We start from the raw sequence: 26,601 nt of genomic DNA, 5'->3' as shown, positions 1-26,601 counted from the left end.
CAGCTGATGGATGGTACAAGTTGCTCACTCAGGAGGAAGGTGAATTCTACAATGTTCCCGTACCTGATGAGGCAGCTGACTTGGCACAGATCAAGAGTCAAATGAGGGTAAGATGATGAATAAATTAGCATTTCTATCTGGGTTGTAATGAAAGAAAAAATTCCAAAATGAAGAATTCTCGGTCCTTCCTTGCAAAATTTAGTATTCTACGTGCTCAAATATAAATTAAAGGACCTCCAGTCACATCTCTCCCTTTATTCCTAACGTGTAAAAAGATTAGGATGGTACAGAATTGTCAGTAAATTAATTTCATATACAGAATTTAAAAACATTGAGGGTCAGCCGGGTAATATTTTTCTACGAGAATAACCTTTTATTACACGATGCGTAAAAAAATACTAAATTTTAAAACTCTTTTATTACATGAATTAATTCAAATACAATTAAAATTGTCATCTTAATCCATATTTTATGGATATGATTAAAAAAATCATATGATGACCCATAGCTGTTATTTATTCCTTTCCTTCTTGATTATTTTTCTACACGAGAACTTCCTGGAAACTAACCTAATTATACTTAAAAAAAAACCTAATCTAATTTATTTTTTAACTGCTTGTTTTTGCTATTTTTTTTATAAATCAGCTCTAAACATCAGAAGTGAAATTAGCAAGAAAAAAATTAGTCTGAGATTAGAATGATTTTCACTGTTAACATTTTCATAGAACTACATCGGATGGAAAATAACAAAATTGCATTCACAAGCAGCATGATATTCGCAAGCAGCATTAAAAAATGAAACAAAGTATTTTTTTTTTAATTTTATTATTTTACGGCCGCGAAAAACAAAGTATTGATTTACCAGGAAATTTTCCAAGAGAAAAGAGATTTCAAAGTGAGACACTGAAGGCTCCATTTCACAACAACAATAAATGAGCTTTCTAAGAAGTTTTTTCTGAACTGTAACAATTCAGAAAAACAACAGCGCAAATAGGTTAAAAATATTATTGAAGAAGATTGTCTCTAACCTATGAAAGCTATGAAAGGTTTTAATGAAGTTTAAGGTTACTGTTATAACTTACTACTTACTTAACCGGCGCTAGTCTTGGCCTAATTTAGGATCCTCCTCCATCTGTACTGTTATAACTGATTTGCGGTTATTGTTCTGCGGTTACTGATCTGCAATTACTGAACTTCGGTTACTGATTTGCCGTTGATGAAAGCAGTTTTTGTACTACGCTTGCTGATCTTGTGTTTCTGATCTTCTAATTACCTTTTGTTAATGATCTGCTTAAAGTTACTGATTTACTGTTACTGGTCTTCGGTTAAAAATCTGCGGTTAATAATCCACGGTTACAGATCTACAGTTACTGAACTTCGGTTATTGATCTGTGATTAAGAATCAGTGTATATTATTCGTACCCTGAGCCTATCCGGCTCGAGGAGCAAAAAAAATTGGGCACTGATGCATTAAAGAACAACAATTAACTACAATCAATTCCACCACCAAAAACTAGTTTAGTTGAATTGAAATCTACAAATTTTAGTTTTCAAGAAAAATATCGCGTAGTCGTCACGTTAAAAGTTGATCCGGAAGTCTGAATGACATTTGCGGAATGCCAAAAGATCTGTTTTAATTTTATTTCTAATTTTTTCCATCTGGCGGCGCTTTTCACCTTTCCTTGACGCACAAAATGCGCCAACAATCAACAGTTTTTGTACTGCGTTTGCTAATCTAGGGTTACTGATCTGTTAATTTCCTCTTGTTAAAAATCAGCGGTTACTGACCGTCTATGAAAAATCACCTGTTACTCATTTGCGATTACTGATCTGTAGTTACTGATCGTCGGTTACTGATCAACAATAACCGAACTGCGCTTATTAATTGAGATTACAAACTCCATCTTGCTGCTGAATTTCATATCTAGCAACTCTAAAAATGATCGTAAAGTATTAGAACATCAGTAACGATGTCAGTAGCATTTTTTACGCAATCAGTAACATTTTTTTGATCAGTAAAATATTCTTTTTAGTCAGTTAATGCAGAAAGAATTAATCACACCTAAAATTATGTATTTTTGTACGTGCTGTAAAATTAAGTTTTCTGACTAATAAATATCATAAAACTGTCAGTAAAAAACCAGTTTAAGTAATAGATCTTTGAAATACAACAAATTTATATTATATAACAAATAAATATTTAACCTACGAAAAATTAGGAAGTTTTTCTAGAACTCAATTTAATTTTCAAGAGTTTACTGACAATTTTGCTAGAACCCCTAGAATTTCTTAAACACCAGTAAAAAATTTCCCAAAAAAACTGATTTTTTAAACTGAAATAAGATCTTACTGACCAAAATTCCATTCATGCAGAAAACATCCATTACAAAGAAAATTCCAGTGGCAACAGACCGTGATATTCCACACAATATGAGCAAGAAGGACATGATTCGTGCAACAGATTTCAACTTCCTGATGGTCCTAGGCAAGGGCTCCTTTGGCAAAGTGATGCTGGCCGAACGCAAGGGAACGGATGAGTTGTATGCCATTAAAATACTCAAGAAGGACATTATTATTCAGGACGACGACGTTGAGTGCACGATGGTGGAGAAGAGAGTCTTGGCTCTGTCCAGCAAACCCCCCTTCCTCGTACAGCTACATTCCTGCTTCCAAACTATGGTAAGTGCAAATTGTTTCTCAAGAAACTCCCACCGCGCCCCCTCATGCTCCCGCGCCATTTATGCTCTTGACCTCCATTCACATTCGCAGGACCGTCTCTACTTTGTGATGGAATTCGTAAATGGTGGTGATCTCATGTTCCAAATTCAGCAATGCGGAAAATTCAAGGAACCCGTAGCAGTGTAAGAATTTCCCTTTTTCTACTTTTCCTCGCACAAATACATTGTCAAACATTTTATACGCGAATTGTGGGATCATTAATAAAGGGCAATTTCTCTGAGATTCAACAACCCCGCAGTACACGCAGAGCAATTAAATTACAAGCACGGAAGAATAATTCTCACAGCGAAACCTCTGTCACAGTGAGGGTCAAATTAGTTTAATGGGCAATTTTATGCTTCCCGAGCATTAATCAAAATCCAATATTGTCAACTTTTGTTGATTTTCTGGTATTTCATTGAATCATTTCTATATGTATAATTTTTATCCAACAGACTCAAAGAGAGAAAATTAACAAATTTAAATTCCACAAAGTATTTCAAGCCCAAAAAAGAAGATTAAGAAAGATTTCTTCTCTGGATCTGGAGGTCAATTGTTAATAAATTGTGAAAAGTTAGATATTTTTGGATAAAAGGTTTTTTAATATATTCTAGGATAATTATTAAACATTAAAGAGTCTGATATAATATTTGAAACCGATAAAAAAAGTAATGCAAAGTTGAATCCAAGATTTCTTTCAATTCAATTGTCAAACGTTAGAATTGTAGGATAAAATGTCAAAAGTTTATCAGAAAAATTAGGATAATATGTCAAATATTAAAAAGACAGTAAAAATCGTCAAATAGCGCAATTAATAGAAGTTGTTGGATAAAATACGGAATTTTACAAAATATTTGAATTGCCTACACTAATTTTTTGGATAAAGTTTTCAGAAATCGTGGATAAAAATTTTAAATATTTTAATTTCGTGATACAAAATGTCACGGAAATATTTGATAACTACTAACAAAATTTAACATAAAATGAAATATATTGGATATCAAAAACAAAATGTCAAACTAAAGAGAAAAGCTTCCGGAACTATAATTTGAAATGTCAAACGTTAGAAATTCTGCGATAAAATGTCAGTAGTTTGAAGTTTCGGAAAAAATTTTATGTTGGGACTTTTTCAAAAAAATCTTCAAAATTTAAATTCATTAAAAAAAACTATGATGTAATCTTAAATTCTTATTATCCAGAGAAAAATTATAAAAAATTTTCGAATAAAATGTCAAATGTCAGACATTTTAGGATATGGGATAAATGTCAAAAGTTTGGATAAAATGTACATCGTTAAAAATTCAGAGATAAAACGCTGAACATGAAATGTTAAAAATTTTAGAATAAATGTCAAATGTTAGACATATTGGGAAAATGCCCTAAAATGACAATTTGGATAAAATTTCTAACGTTAAACATTGGATATCCGAAATAACGTAAGATTTAATTATTAATTTTATAAAAAGGGGTAGATTTGTCAAAAATTGTGGGATAATTAAACAAACGTCAGAAATTCTATGTTAAACGTCAGAAATTCTGGGATAATCTGTTAAAATTCTGGGATAAACGGCTTTTTAACTTACTTACTAAATTAAAATCATTTTACCTTCTCATGACAAACAGATTCTATGCATCTGAGATAGCAATTGGTCTTTTCTTCCTCCACTCTCGTGGCATAATCTATCGTGATCTAAAGCTGGATAATGTTCTCCTGGATGCCGATGGACATATCAAGATTGCTGACTTTGGCATGTGCAAAGAGAATATTTCCTACGATAAAACAACCAAGACATTCTGCGGCACTCCTGACTACATTGCACCAGAGATTATCCTCTATCAGCCCTATGGGAAGTCAGTGGATTGGTGGGCGTACGGGGTGTTGCTGTATGAGATGCTCGTGGGGCAGCCACCGTTTGACGGGGAGGACGAAGAGGAGCTCTTTGCGGCCATTACGGATCACAATGTGTCATACCCGAAGAGCCTTAGCAAGGAGGCGAAGGATGTGTGCAAGGGCTTCTTAACAAAGAACCCCCAGAAGCGACTCGGGTGCGGGGCCCGTGGTGAAGAGGACGTCCGTGGTCATTCATTCTTTAGGCGCATTGATTGGGACAAGATTGAGAATCGAGAAGTTCAGCCACCGTTCAAACCTAAAATTGTATGTAAATTTGCATTTACCCTTAAGGCATTTATATGTATCCCACCACCCCCCAGTTTTCCTTTCTTTCCTTTCCCCAATAGAGAGAGAAATTCTGTCCAAGGGGCAAACAACTGGTTGAAAAAAAAATAAATTTCGTATTAAGGAATGACTTTTAATCCGATTTTGATAAGTTTATTTTAGTTAAAGAGAGAAGAGTAAATACTTCTTCTTCTTTTTTAATTAAAAAATTCATCAAAATCGATCCTATAAAACTCTAAATGGAAAAGATCTAAACCAAGAATATAGAAAAAGAATTTTTCGTATGAAAACTAATTTACCGATTTTGATAAGTTTATCAGTTTTAGAGAGATAAATTACTTTTGAATAATTTTCTCTGTTAAAGACGATTCGTTATCAATTAGAAACATTGAATTAAAAAATCGATGAAATGGAGATGAAACTGGATACTTTTTGTAAAATCCGCTTTACCGATTTTGATAAGTTTTTCAGTTTCCAAAGAAACAAACTTATGTTGAACTAATTAATCAAATTCAGTGGTTTTAACAACAAAATCCAAAAGATCTAAACTTAAAACTTGTAAAAAAAAAGACTTACAATTAAATTACAAGAAAATTCCTTGACCGATTTTGATAAATTTATCTGTTTTAGAATAAAAGAGACTTACTTAAAAAAATATATTGCGCTTTTATTCAGAATCGATTAAAATAAATCAAAACAAAATTTTAAAAAATCAAGTTTAACTGACATTGCAAGAAAACCGCTAGATCAATTTTGATAAATTTATCGGTTTTGAAGTAAAAATAATGTTCCACACATTTATTTAAAAAATTACAAAGAATTTGAATATAAGAAAATGTGAATTAAAAAATTGAAATATCAAATTAGGATTATTTTACAGGAAAACCGCTTAACCGATTTTGATAAGCTTTTCAGTTTTGGAAAGTGAATAGAATAATATATTGAAGAATGTTGAACTATTTAATCAAAATCGATTGATTACCATCAAAATGGAACAGTTTTAGGTCTAACACTCAGAGGATACGAATTTTTAACCTCAAACTTTGAGCTTAATTTTCTGTAATGAAGAAAACGTTTTTTTCCAGATTTTCTTTTGATGAACTTCTAGAATTTATCAAGATAAGTCTAATTACCAGCTATTACCAATTTGTCCTCCAAGTGTTAAAATATGTTCAAAAACAATTTAGAGTGACATTGCGAGAAAACCACTTGACCGATTTTGTTAAATTTATTAATTTTTTGAAGCAAAAATGTCTCCTCTGTTAAAATTTAAAATTTTATTATTTTAATGGTCAGTGAGGTCAATATATTTGCCATTCCTTAAAATAAAATATAGTTTGAGCTAAAAGTGAAAAGTTGTTAGCCCCTTGAACCTTTTTCCCTCATCCAACTACACCCATTTGTACTACATCCTTCCTTGCTAGCACAAATATTGACTGAGGCATACCAGAACAGAGTTGGGTTCCTTTTTATGTGTATTTCTCATTTCTTTTCTTTCATTTTGCCTATTTTGCCAACAGAAACACCGCAAGGATGTGTCCAATTTCGATCGGCAATTCACATCGGAGAAGACAGATCTCACCCCAACTGATAAGCTATTCATGATGAATTTGGATCAAACCGAATTTATGGGATTCTCCTATTTAAATCCGGAATTTGTGCAACACATCTAAAGGAAATTTCGAGGATGTTGTGCAGATGCCAAAAAAGTGCGTACGAAGGGAACTTTCTTCGACATTTCTTACCGTCTTGATGCCATTTTTTACAGCTAATCTCACGACATTTTAATCAATTCTTGTGATTTATCGGAACCAATCAATGTTTAATGAGCGCCACCCCCTCTGCCCGCTTGAGATACAAAAGGCACGTTTGACAGAGAAACGTTAGTGCTTTTAAATTTAGCGTGATTAAGGGAGAGAAGTCTCTATAATTTCCTTCTATTAACTCCCTTTAATGAAAAACTAAAAAAAAAAAGAATTCCTTCGCATCGAGACCACTTTTGTGATGCAAAAAAAAAGATTATTTTGAATGTTGCTCACATTCCCCACATTTTGCATTATCTCCATCTACGTTGGGCACATCGCTATAGAGATCCTTTCAGGATACTTTTTTGCTTCCATTTTGCACTGTGGGGAAGTTGTATGAAAGGCAACATTCACTATTAAAATGGATATTAGATCCTCTCAATAGTTGGATGCAAAATTGCTAAAATGTGCATCCAGACTTCTCACATTCACTACGAATGAAAAAATATTTACATGAAGTAGAAAGAACAAAATAGGAGCTTCTACAAGGGGAAAGCATTGATGTGACGTGGTGTACAATGAAAAATTTTATTTCATAAATTCAAAAGATTTTTTAAAGCCTTTAATGTCCACATAAAACCATAAAACATTCGATCTTTTCATCGCTATTATTTATTCTATTGATGCTCTAAGAGGACATTTCTCAGAAAAAAACGCCTTTTTGGCCTTTACTATGTGAATTTAATGAATTTACAATTTAAAAAAAACAATTAAATTCATTAAAATTCTGAAAAATATAACTTCACGTGTGAATCAACGCATGAAAAAATGTGATCCAAAGAACGTGAAAGGGTTAAAGCGAATTTATTCTGTGAAAAATTCTGCATCAATATGTGTAGGGAAATAACATTTACCTACCTACTTTTACTTCATGGAAAGAAAATTAGAATAAACCGAAAAAACCTTTTGTTTTTGAAAGAAAATTAAGACCAAAGTTTAAGGTTAGGAATAATGGATCCTCCAAGCGGTTCATCAGTTAATTGGTTAAGTGGATTAAGGATTAGCCATTTGATCAGCCTAATCGATTAATCGAACACATGTTCTAAGTAATAGGCAGAAATAAAGTTATGGAAATTTGAAAAAATCCAAAATGGCGTCGAAAAGTCATAATTTTCCCAACCTAACGCGTAAGAAGCGAAGAACATAACCTCATATTTAAAAAAAATATGTTTTCACAAAATTTACATTAAAAGCAGAGTTTAGGAACTCTTTACGGGGAATTTTGAAATCTTTAAATTCAAAATTGTCTTTCGATGTCAGATTTTGTGAAAATTTCGAAAAATTTCTGGAAAATTTTGGGTTAATAATTTAAATTAATAAATGTATTTTTATCGAAATCTTGATATTAAAATATTATCGATATTAGAAATAAAAATAAATAACGATTATATCTTATTCTATTTCGTTATTCAAATATTCTCTTAACTATTCAAATTTTTTTATCTACAAAAACCTTTTTTAAAAAATCTGCGCAAAAGACGTAAACATTGCAATGTACACCACCTTGCGCAATGCATTCCCCTTGAAAGAAAAGAGCTAAAATAATAAATAAGAAAAATCATAAAGTCTGTCACAAGAATTTCAGTCAAGTAGTGGAGGTTATATACTTTTCTAATCTGTACTAACTGCCATTTAGAACGTAAATGTATTTTTAACTATTTTTACCTGTCAAAAATGATGCTATAATTACATTTTTCTAGATTTATCTTTTCAGAAAACTTTCTCTTAAAATTCTTTTTTATAAAATATTTTTTTTAGATTGAAATATCTTCAATTAGAGAGAATAATATTTCCCCTAATACGAGAATAAAAGTCCTTTTGAATTATTTTTTTTTTAATTTTGAGGATTATATTTAAATCAAAATATCCCACCGTAAAGCCTGGCACATAAAACACTTTGTAACGTGCACAAATTTGAAATTTTTTTGTTATGGGAGAAATAACGCATAATTCGAAAAGTCTCCAAAACCCAAACTACACTGATGATCTTTTATGTGTATGTGTTCCGTGTGGGTCGGGGTGGGACAAGTTAATATGTTCTTTCTTCCCGACAGAGAGAAAATTCAGTACGCTTTAGGAGTTCCTCAGAGACGGACGCATTCCGGATGCGAGCCGGAATTAGTGGCCACAGAGCCTCAATGAAGACAGTGAGGATCAGTGGCAGCAGATTGTGCCAAGTGTCCGCGAACGAGACGGAATTCAGCGGCAGTGAACGCCTCCCTGGATGTCAGGAAGGGCCCCTGAGTGCGCCCCACAGCGTCACCTTGTGGGTTAGAGGGCCTCCCGGAGGACGGTGTGTAGCTGAAGACCTTCCGGATCAGCAAATGGCCGTAGGGTTGTCAATTGGCTCTACGTTGCCGGCCCATGGGACATTAGAAGAGTCGCCAAGAGCTCTTCGCGCTTTGCATCTCAAGAACTCTGCAAAGTCGCCGGAAAGGAATGGCTCCGCCACGGAGAAGCCACCAGTAGAGTTGCTTATACGCTCTACCACATCCTGTCCCGAAGGAAGCCACGAGAGCGCGTCAATTAGCTCTCCTTCATCCGCGTCAGGAGACGCAAGAAGAGTCGCAATTTTGCTCTTCCCAATGCTGTGGAAAAGAAGTGGGAAAAGGCATCCCATACATGCAATCATCCCCGTCTGGAAGATCGTGATGAAATGGCGCCCAACCAGCGGTGGAACCAGGTAAGTACCCAATTTGAGTCTCATGCCCCTGGTAGCTACCGACACTTAAAATGTTAGTGAAAAACCTTTGTGTTTCGATGCAATTTTGCATTTTATATCAATTTAATGACAAAGTTCCCCTTGAGTGAAATGAAATTTCCAGCGATTTTGGGCTCTTCTAGCCGCCTTGCTGGAAAGAAAACTCGCGTTAAAGAATTTTTCTTTTTTTTCCGTTTTTTTTTCTTTTCTTTGAAAAGAAATGGTTTTGGATTTAAAATCCAAAAATTTTTGTTTAAGGTAAATTAGCCATGCGAGTTGGTATTTAAAATAATTTAAAAATTTATACAGAGCCCTTCTGGGGACGAATGAGGGATATTCTGTGGCAAATATTCCTCCCCCAGAATCTCTGATTGATTTGCACGAACAGGACGAATGAAGAGATTGGATCATTATCCTTTTGAAAGGTCTCTTCCCTGTAACGGCAACAGATTGAATTAGAATTTTTAAAGATCTTTAAGTTTAAAATTTATTTTTGCTTTCTACAAGTTTTATCAACTTTCAGTTGATTTTCATCGCAAAGTAGGGACTTATTTGTTCTGTGTGTTTGTGAATTTTGAAACTTAATGAGTTGATAAGATCATCAGCGTTTTCCTTTAGACAAATCTTATAAGGAAAATGACGGGAAATTTAAGATTCTCGCAATTATGGGTAAAATTCTGATATGGAGAAATCTTTGACTTTCTTTTAACCTTGTGGAGCCATGACTTTGCTCCACGGTCAAAGTGCGTTCGCTTATCACATAGCGGTGATCTCTCGTGATAAGAGTTGAGAGATAAAGTAAAGCTTTATCCCCCTAAAAATTTTGGGGATTCTTTTGTGGCAACTCCCTTTGAAATTTTTTTTTGAAGAAATGATTTTTAAAAGTTTACCGGTGCATAATTTTAAATCTTTTCTTTAATTGTGCGCTGATGGGGAATATTATTTCTTTTCAAATTTGGAACCTTTTCATTCGCTATCATTCCCCTTGAACTTTGATTTATTGAATTTTATTTCAAATTAATTTGTTCAAGCGTTTCCTCATTTTGCCATGGAGCGTGGGGCATGCGCTGTGGGCTTATCGGACGCAGGTGCCCTTTGATTTTCTGATCCTCGTATCTTGCTTAGGCAATCGATTAAGCGGGTTGAACAGAATTTGCTGGAACATGGGTGTCCGCTTTTCTCGCGGGCTGCGTCCTGCGGGCAATGATGAGATGAGGAAAATTATTTTGCTCTTTTTGGATTTAATTATTTCCGGGTTAATGATATAAAACTTTTTGAATTTTTAAATTTTGAAATATACAGTAATTTATTACAATAGTCGTGCTCTTTTGCGGATTTTATTGAACTTTATAATTCGCACTTGAAAGTTTGCACTTTAGATGCAATCAAATTATTAATTATTCTGCTAAATAATTCATTCTTTTCTCCAATATTAACTAAATGGCATGGCAGATGGTACACGGTTCGGTATATGGCGCCCAAATTTGATTTTTTTTTATTTTTTTGTATCGAGATTTCCCTGATGGAGTTCTCTGATTGAAGTTTGTGATTGAAGTTTTCCCGATCACCATTTCTTGATTTAAAATTTCTTTATTAAATTTTCAATTTATATTTTATTAATTCTTGCGTTTTCCTGATCCCTGCATCGGGCGTTGAGCATGCGATGTGAGCCGACTCAGGATGGGCGCCCGTTTATTTTCCGATCCTCGTATCTTGCCTAGCAATTGATTAAGCGGGTTGAGCGGAATTTGGCGGATCGCTTATCGTAAACTCTGTCCTTGCGTTAGCGTTTGACGAACGGTGATGGGGTTATGGAAAATTTGCGCTTTCCATTTGATAAGGATGTTTTTGGAACAGCTTGCATTGCTGGTTGGAATTTAAGGGAGAGAATTGCTTTGATTTAATTTAAACCTTCTGATTAGGTAGTACAAACATCCTTGGAAAGCTTTCTTGTTAAAGCGTTAGATTTTCTATCCGGGGATGGAGGTCTCCTCAGTGGTTCTTCGGCGTATGTTTTTCACGAGACCTCCTGTTTCTTTTCCCCGTTGTGAAGTGGCGCCTCCTTCCACGGGATTCCCAGCTTTAGTCTGGTTTATCCGGTTCGGATGTGAGTCCTTCCCTTTGGAAGAACTCGCCGGAAAAATTTTGGGATTCGTCCCGAAGTTTCGCCGTGGATTCTGGTTTGAGGAGATGTGTACCTTCTCCCAGATCCATCCGACTCCATTGAGATGTGAGACCGTTGGTGGTTTCTTTCCTCGCACTTTCTGTGTGAGGATCTCAATGAATCTTGATTAGCTTTTGCCTCGATGCCTCTCGTGAGAACAATTAATACTCTAAATGGGTGATTCTCTTTGATAATTCGTTGGGAACGTCTGGTCGGTTCGAGATCCTCCACTTTCTTTTCTTTTTATTTATCTCGTTTGAAATTCATCGCCAACCTCAGGGTTTAACTTTGTTGACCCTTGCATTCTCTTTCCTTTCCTTTATATTTCCAATCATCCAATATCACCATAAAACCAGGATCTGAATTTATTCAGAGATGGGTTAATGCCCTTTTATACAAGTTTTGCATGGAGAGAAGTAAATTAAAGCATGTTCCTCTGGAACTAGGTTTTAACTGTCTTTTCTTACTCTCTCCTTATTTATTCATTTTGATCAAACCGGAAGGAAGGTATTATATTGCTAAATCAAAAATTTATTATTGTTGATTCCTCAATAGTTGCAGTATGAGGAGAGATTGCATGAGCACCTCTAGGGTTGGTCCCTAAAAATGGTTGTTCAGCCTTGGGGCATCCTTGATGAGAGTCACGTTTTAAAATTTGTCAGAGTCGTATCATGCCTTATTTGGCAAGAGCTCTTTCGGATGGCATTCGTTGATTCGTAATCGGAGATGTTTGTTCCTCGAATTCTTTCCCCTGCACTTGGCAGAATCCAATTGATTCCATCCTTCCCAATCCTATGAAATTCATGCACAAGATGCATAGGACCCATCCCACCTAACTATTAGAGTCAATACTCCTTTCGCATTCTCGTCTAGTCCGCGGAAAAAAAAATCACATGAAATAAAAGAAAGATTCCTTCCTCTTGTTGCCATGCGACCACCTCCAATGGTAGGGCAGAAAAGTGTCATCTGGACCCATACTTATTCTCGTGGGCACATGGATGAATCACAGGAAAGCGAGGACGGCGTACCTCCAAGGTTGTCTCCTTCTTTTCATGGGTGCTCTCTGACGGTGACCTCGAGGCAAGGAATCGTCGAAAATTGAAGAGTGGTGGAGGAGTTGAGCGGCGAAAGAGAAGAGAGAAAGGCAAAACAGGAGTCAGATTGACAAAGAGCCCAATGAAAGGGGTGGTCCTTTACACCAACCTGGGATAACTCTGCATATGAGCCTTTTGCTCAAATGGTGGCGGCGACTGAGTTCACATCCACCCAGTACGCAATCTCACGGATGGAGCCGAGGCCCTGAAAAGCCAAATCTTCATCGAAGGTTCACCCCGTTCGTGCCCATGTCCTAAATTCCACCCCATCTACGTTTTTTTTTTAGAGAATGAGAGAAAAGTAATTCGGGGCCTCCGGGTGCGCTGGAGATTGGAGGAATAAAGAATAGGGTAGGGGGGCCGGTGAAATGCCGAGGGGAGGTGAGCTCAGTAAAGAGAGAGAGGAGAGAGAGAAGGAGAAGAAGAGAGAAGAAGAGAGAAGGAGGAGAAGAGAGAAGGAGGAGAAGAGAGAAGGAGGAGGAGAGAGAGAAGGAGAAACGGCGTAGAGGATTCTTTGCCTAGAGACCATCTGATGAGATGCTCCTGTGGGGAGTTGGTGTCGGCTAAGAAGGGACAATGGACGAGTGGACTTGTGTGAAATCTTAAGGTTCTCGGGAGACTTATGGAGCGAGGAGCCAACGAGAGATGCCAGCAGTGGTTAACGCAGTTAGGATCTTTCGCCCCCAAATCCGTTGTCCAAGGCTCGCGTTATGCAAAGCACGTGAGTCAATGTCTTACGAGTTTGCGAAGGGATCAGAGAGAAGAGGAGATAAATTTAAAGTCCATCTCACCTTTCCCCACACAAACAGTTCCGCGTTGCTAATAGCAAATGCTGGTAAGGAGAGAGTGACCATCAGTTTGAAGAAAGCCCAAGAAGCTTTATTAAGAATCGCACCGCCTTCCTTCCAATCTTAATTCTCTCAAGGAAAACATTTTTCTCTCCTTCACTTTCGTGACTCTCGTAATAATTTAGGATCTTTAAGCTAAATTAGATCCACAAGTTGAAGGAGATGTTGATCAGTAATTTTATTTTCATTTCATTTTTTTTTGAGTCTGATAAACCTGGAGAGGGAGACTGTGGGTTTTGAAGAAGAAGGGCAATTAGAACAAAGATATCCTTTGTCATTCCTTGATTTCCCTTCCAATTCCTTTCCTTGCCTTTTTCCACCTCGAAACCTTTTCTAAAGGGCGTGAGATTCACTCGAGGGTTTGGAGGAGCGGGATATATAATCCCCATAGTTTTCACCTCTTCTAGGTGCGATCAGCTCGTTTTCCCTTTAATTTATTTTATTAAAATTCCGAGGTATTCTAATGGATAATTAATTATTAAAGTTCTTTTCCTCTTATAAATTTATGCCGAACGTGGAAGGTACCCAAAACCAACCATTCTAGCCATCGCCAATGTTTTCTTTTCTTAAATAGTTACATCACTTCCTTTCTTAGAGTAACTTAGAACTCTTTTCTTTTTTTTTCTCCTTTTTGTTTTCTTTTGCAACAAAGGGGTGATGTAACGTGCACAAATTTGAAATTTTTTTGTTATGGGAGAAATAACGCATAATTCGAAAAGTCTCCAAAACCCAAACTACACTGATGATCTTTTATGTGTATGTGTTCCGTGTGGGTCGGGGTGGGACAAGTTAATATGTTCTTTCTTCCCGACAGAGAGAAAATTCAGTACGCTTTAGGAGTTCCTCAGAGACGGACGCATTCCGGATGCGAGCCGGAATTAGTGGCCACAGAGCCTCAATGAAGACAGTGAGGATCAGTGGCAGCAGATTGTGCCAAGTGTCCGCGAACGAGACGGAATTCAGCGGCAGTGAACGCCTCCCTGGATGTCAGGAAGGGCCCCTGAGTGCGCCCCACAGCGTCACCTTGTGGGTTAGAGGGCCTCCCGGAGGACGGTGTGTAGCTGAAGACCTTCCGGATCAGCAAATGGCCGTAGGGTTGTCAATTGGCTCTACGTTGCCGGCCCATGGGACATTAGAAGAGTCGCCAAGAGCTCTTCGCGCTTTGCATCTCAAGAACTCTGCAAAGTCGCCGGAAAGGAATGGCTCCGCCACGGAGAAGCCACCAGTAGAGTTGCTTATACGCTCTACCACATCCTGTCCCGAAGGAAGCCACGAGAGCGCGTCAATTAGCTCTCCTTCATCCGCGTCAGGAGACGCAAGAAGAGTCGCAATTTTGCTCTTCCCAATGCTGTGGAAAAGAAGTGGGAAAAGGCATCCCATACATGCAATCATCCCCGTCTGGAAGATCGTGATGGAACGACGAGAGACGCAGAATTCTCCAGCATCAAGCCACCTTCGTGAAGAAGCAACGATGGGAATAGAAAGACGCCGAGAGACGCCGTCGCTGGGAGATATGCTGTAAAGAAGAACCCCTGTACTCCTGAAATGGTCGAATAAACCCTGGAATGCCAGGAATGAACCTTATACCTCTTTACATTGGTGAGACGGAGAAGTGATACACCTCTAACCGGATACACTGTAATTGCAGGTTCGACTGTGGATCTGGCACCGGGAAAGTTCAATCCGAGGAAACTGTTGTGCTAAATCAGTGGAATACTGTGACGGTATATCGACATCGATGGGACGCATGGTTACTTCTCAATCAAGGAAATCGTGTCCAGGGACGTTCGAAGGTAGGTTTTTCTAAATACATATATGGGGAATTATTTGGATTTTCTCACCTCTTCCTCTACACACTCGATGTTCAGTAATCTTCCACTCCCTCCCCACCCATGATCCTTTTTAAACATTCGTGTTTTTTTTGTCGAAAAGTCCCCCGGGGAAGATTTTTCTGATTTAGCGTGAATTTTCCAATAGGAAACCCTATAGATGTGCGAAAGGAAGTTGTGTGGGGGAGAACCCTTTTTCTAGATATCCCCGACCCTTCAGCGACGAGGGAAGAATTATTACTATCAATATTCACCACTCGTTGCAAGATAATCCGTGAGAAAAGAGGGACGTTTTTATTATTGCATGTTTTCGTATTCATCCGCCGCCTTCACAGAACCCACCCCCACAGAGTCTTCAAGTCAAATATAAGGAGGACAAATATATTTATTATTCTTCTTCTTTTGGACATTTCGAATGACGTAGTTTTGCCCCACAGAATCACTTGAAATCTGAAATGTATATATTGTGTTGTACTGGGAAGGAAAATTTAAAGGTTTTATAACGCTTTTTGAGACTTTTTTATTCATGAGGGAATTTCTCACTAATTTATGTTTTTTTTAAAGAATAATTTCATAACTTTCTAATCAGTTCATTGAGAAATAATTCCGATTTCTTTTTGTAAAAGAAAATCCTAAATATCTTTGAAACTTCTTTCAAATGTTCAGTGACATGATCACATTTTTCGGGAAAAACTCATCAACCCTTGTTGACCAAAGAGTGAGTGGTTAAGCCGGTTAAGCAAACACTCGCACAGCTGCCTGAAGTTTCCCAGAGTTGTATTGAAACCCCCAACCGCAGTGGTTCATAAGCAAATAACCCTGGGTAGCCCCTCAAAGATTGGTTTGTATATTTATCGGCAAAATAAAAGATGATGATTCATCCAATTGTGCTGGGGCCACGTGAAAATGTTCCATTTTCCTACCAAAAGTTCTCTACTTGCTCGTTCTACCCAAGGAGCTTTTTGGAAAGTTTTCCTCCTCCGACTGTTTGAGATTGTGGGGGTGGTATGGGTGCCAACGGCCACAGAGGGATGGTTTGTATAGGTAGTTTGGGCAACAAAAGCAGTCACACTCAATAATATATTGATCGGATGTGTTTCATCGAATGTGAATACGAAGAGACAGCGTGTGGAAAATGTATTGAGGTGGTTTTCTCTTCGGAAAAATGTAATAAAATGCTATACTGTGTGAGAAATGGTCCAAGATATTTGCTGCAAAAGACAGTTCCTGCGGGGTGGTGCGGGCGATAAAGTTGGGAAAATCCAACAACTTTATGAAATTATTGGATGAGAGAAAAGTTTGTATATTAAAGATTTTTCCTTTAGCAACTTTTTCTTCTTTTTCTCACATGGCCAAGACGTCCAGTTTGGAAGTTTGTCTGAAGTATTTTTTCGGGGGTGAATGGTTAATGCTTAATAGAATCGAAACATTGCACATCAAATGCTTCCACATGTGAGCTTTTATGCCAAACCACCTGACAATTTTACCGGAAGGATGTGAGTTAAAAGCTTTTCCATCCGGTTCCCTATACGAAAACAACTTCATCTTGGAACCCCAGAGGGGATTGCTCTCCATAGGAGAATTTTAAGGGTGTGGGTGGAAATTGTAAAAGGAGAATGGGTGGTCTAATTATCATGGCAAAACTGTATAGCATAATCCCTGGGAGCAACTATCAAAAGTGCCTTACTTCCGGGGAAGCCTATATTTAATAAGGCTTGGAGCTTATCCAGAAACTTCCCTCCTGTCCGTGCCGTTTGGTTGGATGAAATTATTAGTGTACTTATCCTGTGGCCGGACTACGGCTTATCCCCCATTCTCTCACTCATTTTCCCACCCAACCTAACACACACACACACGCTCCAAAAACATCCCAGCATCCATTTTACCCTCGGCTCTCTAACACAATTTCGGCAGCATTAAAATATTTCCGCAAATATCCAAAAGCCTCAATTGAATTTAGTCGAGCTTTTATCCACGCACATCTCCCTCATGTATGTTCCCCGCATCTTTAACCCAGGGAGCACCCCACCCAGTAGAGGCGGGGGTGGGATTTCGATTTACAATAAAGCACATTACACGACAGCGTCTCAAACAGCACAAATGGGAATTGAGTTGAATTGAATTGAAATCCACATCTTATATACAAAAAATTCCGCATCATGAGAATTTTCGTTCTCACTCTCTCATTGTTTATCTCTGTAAGTTGTTTTCTTCTCTTAAACTTTTTTTTTCATGTACAATCTAGCGTTTTCCCTTGCCTCTTCAATGTGTGCGATAGAGGAATTATCTTGTGTTCGGTTTGGTGGATAATTGAAAATTTCCGGTTGGTCGTTATCGCAAGAAAAACGAAGGAAAAGCTACATACTGCCGCGGGACAAAATTTAAGCTGGCTATTCCAAAATTGGAAAGGCTTTAGAACCCTCGGGAACTTTCATCGTTGTATATATTGTCTATTTTTTGCTATTATATAGGTACCTATTTCAAAAGGATTTATACCCACGATACCCACTTTTAAACATATGGGGCTAATCATTGCTATGTTTCTTGTTTAATTTATGATTTAGTTTTTGAGTGAAATAAAATAAAATTAATATCTAATTTTTTTAAAGAATTTTATCGTTATTTTTCATTTATGAAGAATTTAGAAAAAAAAAATTAAAAGCTTTTAAAGCTTTTTTGAATCGTTCATCATTTCCGCAAATGAACATCCTTTTTAAAGTTAAACATTTCAAGATTTATGCCCTTTTATGCCTCCCTTTCCATCACAACAATGTATTACTTCTTACATCTCGCGATATTCGCACGCAAACGTCCCGGGCGTTTTGCTGTGTGAGATAAGGAGCCCCACCCCCTCATTGTAAATTGGTGGTTTTTGTTTAAAATTCACTTTATAAGAAATTTTCGGCAAGAGTCCCGCATTTTCCATTCCATATCTTACCCAGAGAGGTTCCTTTGGGAAAGACTTCCACCATCTATGTATAGTACAACAAAACTTCCCTCCTTGAGCCTCCATAACTTCCTCAGGGTGGTGCTCAGAAACTTTCTCTTTTACCCATGAAAGCAAAGTGCTTTTGTGCAACTCGAAAAGTTGCCCTCGCGCGCGCACAGAAATTGATATAATGCGGGATGGATTTAATCAATTTGTAATCATTTTGCAGGGTCTCTTCTCAAGGATCACCTTTAGGGAGCCAGTCTTTCTCGGTGGAACGGGGAACATTACGGGAATGGCAAGGAAACTTCCAGTCAATACGGGACTCACGGGGTGCGTGAGGAAGTTCATTGCGAATGAGCATGAGTACGAATTTAATATTTCACCATCTGGGGACGTCAACCAGGGATTTGATGTGCGTAAGTATCTCCTGCACGCGGAAGAGTTTCTTTGTCTCAGGGGAAGTTTGTGAGCTTTGCCAGGGTTGTGAAAAAAAAGAAAGAAGGAAAAATTGATGGGGCGGGAGTCCCGAAAGGCGGACAATTTGAGATGTGTTGAGTAAGACGCACAGACTAAAATATTTAATTCACCCTCGGGAGCTTTTTCTCTTTGCACAGAGAGTTGATTAATTTACAGATAGAAGATTCTGTTAATAAAGATAAAGTAAATTATTTATAAAATTTTTCTATTATTTAACAAAAAGCTCTCAAGTGGTTTTCACGAAGATGTGTTAAATAAAATTTTTAAGTTAAACCTATAATTTAACAATGAATGAAAGAGAAAATTTTCATTAAAACATTTTTAATCAACTCTGTGGTGAAGCATTTGAAGAAACTTTCTGAATTCACCCATGTTCCACCCCCTCACTCTGACTAATTATGAGTGATGAAGGCTGTATGCGTGGAGTATGTGGTGAATTGAAATTTAAATATTCATTTAATAACTCCGTCGAAAGCGTATTTTCTCCCTCATCGCCCCCGCATCGAATTCTCATTGTTCCTTTCTCGTTTGCGTTTTGCAGAGGAATGTACCACCGATCGTTGCAGCCGATACCCATGTCGCCATGGTGGGAAATGCCTGCCCTCCGATCAGGGAGCTATTTGTTTGTGTCCCCTCGGATTTGGTGGTGATTTATGTGAGATGCGACTGGACTTACAGGTAATTCCCGCCCACGGCTACACACGTTTCTACACGAGCCCCAATATAATTATGATAAATTCCCCACAATTCGTTCTCATTTAATTTGTGTATCTCTCACATACCCCTCTGAACGCAACATCCTATTACTAAATACCCTCCCTGGTGCTTCTCATCTCCCCGCAGGTGCCTTCATTTAATGGATCATCTTATTTGAGATTTTCCCCTCTGGGGGATTCTGCACTCATTTGGCTGGAATTCAAGGTAAGTTCAAGGCGTGGGCTGCTACCAAACAATTGTCCACACGTGTTTTACCCCCCGGAAAAATCCACCCCAAAAGCAGCTTGCCCGAAAAAGGGAAACACTTCATACTGAATTATCGTCTCTTTTGTGTCCCTCGGAAAATACATTCGATTGAGCAACAACAATCGTCCCTTTGAAAGTGCTTCAATTAGAGCTCAAGGGGTTGATCAATACTTGATTTCTGTAATTTCCTAAATAAGTTATATTGAAATTTGTTATTATTTTAGTGAGAGAGAGACTTGACAAACTATCTATTATGTTAATTGAATTATATAGGTATTTAAATACATATTAATTATGTCACGGGCGACTAGAATTTAATTAGATATTTTAAACAATTTTTGATTCAAAAAATAAATTAAAAAAAATTAAGAAATCCATAAATCTAGGATCTGGAGGATTTGTAGGCAATAAAAGGACAATGAAGTTTAATAAGCTTTGAAAATTTATCAACCCCTTCATAGGGAAAAGACATTAAAGGAGATTGGGGATGGGGGTGAAGCACTTGAGGGTGAATTACCTAATTCCTTTCTCTTGTAACGAAGGCGACAACAAATGTATCGATTTTAGCATACCAGCAGTGGTGGCCCCTGGAAATTATGTTGTTACTACACAACATACACATGCAGGTGACACTGCCCCTTCGCGAGCCACCCAAATAAATAAATTACACTGCTGACGCAAATTCCCGGAAAATGAGTTGTTTTTCTCTCCATTTTTTTGTTTGTTTGAAATGTGTGTGCAAATGGAACACCTCCATTTGCACATATATGTATATATGGGATAGTGTCTAAAATGTGGGCACATTGATGATGTGGCCAAGGTGGTGGCTTGGTGGGGACACTCTCCCCTGATGGCTCATTAGTGCAAAACCACTCCTGCGAGCTTTTGGGGTGTAACTGAATTTTAATTGCACATAAGCTCTCCTGGAAACTAATGCTGACTCTCTTCTCTCTTGGCTAGATCATTATAAAGCCACAACAAGAGGACGGACTGTTGCTCTACAGTGGCCATCATGACTATGGTGATTACATATCATTGTGCCTCAATATGGGGCATGTGGAGTTTACATTCGATCTTGGCAGTGGACCAGCAACAGTTCGGTGGGTATATGGTGGTGGTTGCTCCATATCGTTATTTTTTATCCACCATTGCTTCCGCAGGATGAGCTTTATATCGCCCTCAAATGGGATGCCAAAGATGCATTTTTTGGCTTAACCATTTTCACTAGCATCGGAAATGGGAAAATTCTGTGCGGAGATAAAGTTGTTTGGCGTTCGATGCAATCATGGTGGGAATTTATTGAAATTGTTTCGAGAAAAGTACCGTCAGAAATTGCATTTCATTGCCAGTTGTGGAAATTTTATCTTCTGCTGCATTTCCGGGTTAAGTGAGAATAAATAAAAAAAAGCTCTTCAAGCGAAATTTATTAATAAGTAATAGAATTAAATCAAAGTGCGGGAAACGTGGGAAATTCGAAGGGAAAAATGATGTTTTTTTCACTCGAATTTTCTCGCTGTGAATGTTGTGTGGATGAAAATGGGAAGAAAAATGAAAACTTCCACCCACAACCAAAACTATTACATTTTCTGTCACACTTTCTGCCTGTCTGTTAATTTCAAATTGTCACGTTGCTTTTCTCTTTTCGCATTACACAGGAGTGAGTATCCCCTCACAATGGGTCAGTGGCACACCGTCAAGATATCCCGTACAGCTCGATTGGCCGTCATGAAGGTATCTGTGGCAGCTTTTTCACTCAATCGAATGTCGGAAAAGTTATTTCATTGCTGGGGGGTTTCCCTCACTTCCTTCGTTTTTTTTTCTTGCAGATTGATCAACTGACGGAAGTGATGACGATTTCTCCAAATGGGTTCTGGCATTTGTCACTTCCGCATAGTCTCTACCTCGGTGGTGTGCAGAATACACAGATCCTGCCACCCAATGTAAGGGACAGAGCAGCTTTTGTGGGGTGCATCCAGAAGGTTCGCATAAGATTTATACTTCTATTAGATTGTGTTTGCTGATACTGAATATTGCTCGGAATATTGTTAAAGCGGACTTTAACCGCAGTAAATAACATTATACATTATAAAGATATATATGTTGTCCTCATTGTCCTAATTAGATTTGTGCAGAACACATATATATGGATTAAATAGTAATAGTAATATATAATTTTATCCTTAAGAATTATTATTTATTCTTTAAATGAAGTTTTCTTTTAAATTATTTTTAAGAAAACTTAAAATTCATTGAAGATTTCATTGAACAAGTACATAAATATATAGATAGCTAAGATAGAAAGTTTCTATATGTTCAAATCCACAGCTTTAGAAGTTTTCGTAATTTATGAATTTTATTATCTCATTAGAGCTTTAGCTACCTACAATTAGGTAGACAGAATTCTGATTTATTTTTGTATGAATAGAACAGACTTTAAATTATCAAGAATATTAAAGAGAAGTTTAGAATAGAATCTACAACTCTTTGAAACTACAATAAATCATACAAAACTTTTAAATGTTATTAGGCAATTAGTACTGAAGTGCAAAGCTTAATGTCTGATTTATTTGACAAATAATTAAAATCTTGAGAATTTCTAAATTTTACTTTAATTAAATATTCCAAAATAGAAAAATCTTGGCAAAGCTTTAGAAAAAGCTCTAGAATTTTTTTTTAAAACTATTTAAAAAAAAACATTTTCAAAGTTTTTCATTTGTTTTAATAGAAATCTCTCATTTTTTTTTTAAATTTGCAGATGGAAGTAAATGGACGACCATTCTCAATCATATCAGAAGCCTTGGGAGGCTCAAATGTGGAAAACTGCCCGCATGCATGCGTAGCTAGACCATGTGGACCATTGGCTATGTGTGTACCCAATCTGGATTCCTACGAATGCCAGTGTAGCCCCTCAAATGGACCATGCCACAGAGCTGAGCAAGAAGTTAGGCGTCAGGAAATGCTAAGGACTACAACAACCACAACTACCACAACAACAACGACGACTACAACAACTGCTGCACCGGAAGTGGATGATGAACAGGATGCAGATGACTACGATGATGATGATTACTACGTTGAGGATGGTGATGAGGTGACGACACAGGAAACACCGAGGACAACTGAACGCCAAAGTGAAGGACACTGGGATGATTGGGACGAAGACACCATTGACAATGGGCAGTACCTGTCTGTGGATGATGATGACAAATTACCCGATGACGACAGGTGGATTCTCAGGGATGGGAAGGAGTTGACTGTCGATGGTGACAAATTGACCGATGAGCAACGACCCATCCTTGCCACGGACACGGACGACACGCTTTTTGAAGAGCCGGACTTTGAGGATGAGATGCGAAAAATAATGAAGGAACGACAAGATGCTGAGGAATCCTGGAAGGAACCCCGTCGTGGGTTGAGACGGAAAAAAATCCACGGAGCATGTTTCACGGGCCACGATAGCTTCTTCCACTACAGCGATGCTGACACCCTGTCCCAGATAATAAGCTACACGACGGATGTGAATTTGCGCTTCAAATCTCACTCCAAAAATGGTCTCTTGCTCTGGACAGGACGTCAGAGTGCTCGTCCCGATGATGATTTTTTGTCGCTGGGCATTGAGAAGGGGTAAGTTGTGTCTTATAAATTGAAAAATTTTGCTTAAAGAAAATTCTAGGTCAAGCCAGGAAAAGCTTCAAAAGCTCTGTGAAGCTATGAAGTTTGGGAAAAGTTGTACAAAGTTGCAATTTTGAAATTTCTCAAAAGTATTTCAACGTTATTGTACTTTTAGAAGCAAATCCACACATTGTATACAAATTTTCTCAAAATTTACTCATATACATGTTCCCAAAATGTTATACAAGAATTCCTGTGGATAGCTTATTTACGGGAAAATTATAATACCTAATGCTAAGTCTTCCTGGAAATTTTCAGGATACTGCAGGTAGATCTAAACAAAAACCCCCAAAAGTTTGTAAATTCTCCGAATCACTTTGTAGCAAAGCTCTCTCTTACCAAAGTTCTTTAAAGTTGACACGCCAGTAATAAGAGAGAGTAAATTGAATTTTCCATTTCGCGGAAAATGTCTGTGGGCTTTTCATAAAGACATAATTACACAGGAGCTTTCATTTTCATTTTAAGGTTCCTGCATTTGAGATACGACCTTGGTTCCGGTGAGGTAGACATTAAATACAATCTTACAAAAGTCAGCGACGGACTGTGGCATAGAGTTCGTCTTGTAAGGTGGGTGTTAAGAGATGATTCTTTGAAGAAATTCTCGGAAATATGTACTCAAAAATCTTCTAAATGCTAATTCTCTTCCTTCCAGGAACCTCCAACAAGGTTCTTTGGAGGTCGACGGAGGGCGGGCAGCTGTTAAAAAGTCTCCAGGGAGACTGAGACAGTTAAATACAAATACTGGACTATATGTCGGTAAGAATTACTCGATTTATTTTTAGATTTTTGCTTTCTGAATTTCTTATTAATTAATTTTCAAAAATATTCTAAACTTTACAGGTGGAATGCCAGAAGCATCGCACTACACCCGCCGGAAATACAACAGCGGTATCACGGGATGCATTTCAGAGGTCATTCTAGGCGGTCAGGTGCGTCTTAATCTGGACTCTAGCATCCTGGGGACGGCACACAATGTTCAATTGGGCGTTCTCTGAAGCCCCATCCATTCCTGAGCTCGCCCAAAAAGCTTTTAGAGAACAAAACAAAAATGCACCAAATCAGCAGAAATTTTCTATATCGTTGGATGAAAAAGAAATCCAAAAGTTTTACACAAACACACTCTGAAGAAATTTAAGAAATCCTAGCGCGATTTTTGGGGTCAATTTGAGTTGTTTTTACCAATTGGAGAAAGGAGTAAAATATTTCAAAGGACTTTCCTCCCAAAGTTCCGCAATTGCTTTATTAGTAAATGGCTGCAAACTAAATCAATTAAAAATCACACAATAAGGTGAACTTTGGGAAAATCCTTTTGATCCTCTATTCTTTGCTCTTTTCTTGCAATGTGGTTTGAGTGAGATTAATGTATTTTGAGGGAAATCCTTGCAATTTATACGCGGCAATTGAGGAAAAATGGTCAATTTATTGAAAAGAGATTCCTAATTAAAAGAAAATTTAAAGAAAAAAGCACACAATAACGAATAATTTTGAAAACTTCAGCATATCCTTGGTGAGTAAAACAAAGATTGAACTCACTTTGCAATACCATCAATAAAAAAAATATATCAGCATTAAAGGTTTAATGCGAACTTTTTTGAATTTTTTTCTTTAACAATATCTTCTTTTTTTTACATAAGCGATATATTTATATACATTTCATCGAAACATACTTAGAAATATTTAAAAAGAAATTTGCAAAGCATTGAGCTTTTGCGTCCATGAAAATTCTTATGAATAAAAAAACCAACAAAAAAAGGATTTATTTCTTTGGCGGTGCCGGTTCCAATTAAACTTTAATACTCAAATATACATTCAATAAATAATTTTGAACCTTCGATGAAAACAATTTACAAAATACATAATTTACTGGAGCTATATATTGTAATGAAGAAGAAAAACAAAGGAAAACCGATATTTAATTAACAGGGTGTGAGACTTTAAATTATGTGAGAGAATATTCTATATTATAGAAATTCTATTATACGGAAGAAATAATTTTAACAGAGACGAAGAGTTGAGGATGGAAACAGAAATGTAGACCTAAAAAAACGATAAATGTGTAATAATATTTTAAGAATAAAAAAAATGGAGATTGAAGTAAATTTTGTAAATATGAAATAGAGAAAACTGTTGAAAAGAAAGAAAACTGATTTATGGACATGGAAGGTATTCTATACTCCAAATGAATGTTAAAAGGAGGATGTAACCAAGAAATATTTCAAGTGCTTTAAGAATTCTAATAATTGTTACTTCAACGTCTGTATTTTCTTGTACACAAAAACTTCTATCACACCCCTCTTCTATACAAAAATACTACATACTACCTACTACACAACACATCCCTTCTTAACGAAAAAAAAAAGAATCTTTTAATTTTCATTTTTTTCCTTTTTCGTATTAAGACAATGCAACAATTTAGTGGATGTAATAAAAAAAAAACAATTTAGCAATGCCGAATAAATTCCCAGAGATCGAATGTAATCTCGTCAATTATCTCCGAAAGAAGACACGAAACGCGTTGACGGCCATTTTGCATCACAAAAAGGACGCCATGGACGCCATTAGTCAAAAATATAAAAAAAAGAAGAGAACCAGCATTAATAATTTTTGAGAAAATACACGTTACACACAACCATGCATTGCATTAGAGAAAATATAGAATAAAATACTGTAAATAAGAAAAGAAGAAAAAAAGGATAATGGTATATATAATGGATAAAAGGACAATTTATATATAAATAGACTGTGTATTAGACGTAAAACCTCTAAAATGGCGACAAGAGCACATCATTTTAGTAAAAAAAGAAAAAGAATGGATTGTAAATAGTGGAAAAAAAAGAAAGTCGCTTCATGAGTGTCATACAGTTATTTTTATCTATGGAGAAAAGTAAAAGCGAAAAAGATTAACTTTTAGCGGCTGTAAGATCTTTTTTTCTTATAGTTTTTTGCTGACAATAGTGTGTAGAGAACATATCAGAAAGACGGTTTATATTGGTTTCCATACGAATAACTATAAATAAACTAATTTATCGCAGCAAAAGTGAATGACAATGCACCATTTGCAAACTTATATTAAAATTTGGTATATAATTGTATGTAATTTGGATTTATTATATGCGCTAACTATAGGATAAATAGTATCAAATGATTTTATATAATCACCATTAAATCACTGCGTGTGATAGGAGAGTCCAATAAAGAGTAAATAAAACAAAATGGGGAAAA

At 36.9% G+C, this 26,601-nt stretch overlaps 2 protein-coding genes across 2 annotated transcripts; both read left to right on the top strand.

Annotated features, from left to right (window-relative positions):
• Nucleotides 1-15,090, top strand: LOC129787610 (protein kinase C, brain isozyme-like). The gene is made up of 5 exons (XM_055823331.1): nucleotides 1-107; nucleotides 2,374-2,679; nucleotides 2,770-2,861; nucleotides 4,342-4,873; nucleotides 6,415-15,090. The coding sequence occupies exons 1-5, from the start codon at nucleotides 102-104 to the stop codon at nucleotides 6,565-6,567; spliced, it is 1,089 nt and encodes a 362-aa protein (XP_055679306.1). The 5' UTR covers nucleotides 1-101; the 3' UTR covers nucleotides 6,568-15,090.
• LOC129787549 (pikachurin) lies at nucleotides 15,079-26,601 on the top strand. Its single transcript, XM_055823253.1, has 11 exons — nucleotides 15,079-15,299; nucleotides 18,494-18,683; nucleotides 19,286-19,422; nucleotides 19,588-19,665; nucleotides 20,668-20,807; nucleotides 21,363-21,438; nucleotides 21,534-21,686; nucleotides 22,463-23,331; nucleotides 23,845-23,946; nucleotides 24,032-24,135; nucleotides 24,220-26,601. The coding sequence occupies exons 2-11, from the start codon at nucleotides 18,560-18,562 to the stop codon at nucleotides 24,372-24,374; spliced, it is 1,938 nt and encodes a 645-aa protein (XP_055679228.1). The 5' UTR covers nucleotides 15,079-15,299; nucleotides 18,494-18,559; the 3' UTR covers nucleotides 24,375-26,601.

The sequence above is a fragment of the Lutzomyia longipalpis genome, chromosome 1, assembly GCF_024334085.1.
Source record: "Lutzomyia longipalpis isolate SR_M1_2022 chromosome 1, ASM2433408v1".
Classification (NCBI taxonomy): Eukaryota; Metazoa; Arthropoda; class Insecta; order Diptera; family Psychodidae; genus Lutzomyia; species Lutzomyia longipalpis.
This window is presented reverse-complemented; position numbering and strand designations above follow the sequence as displayed.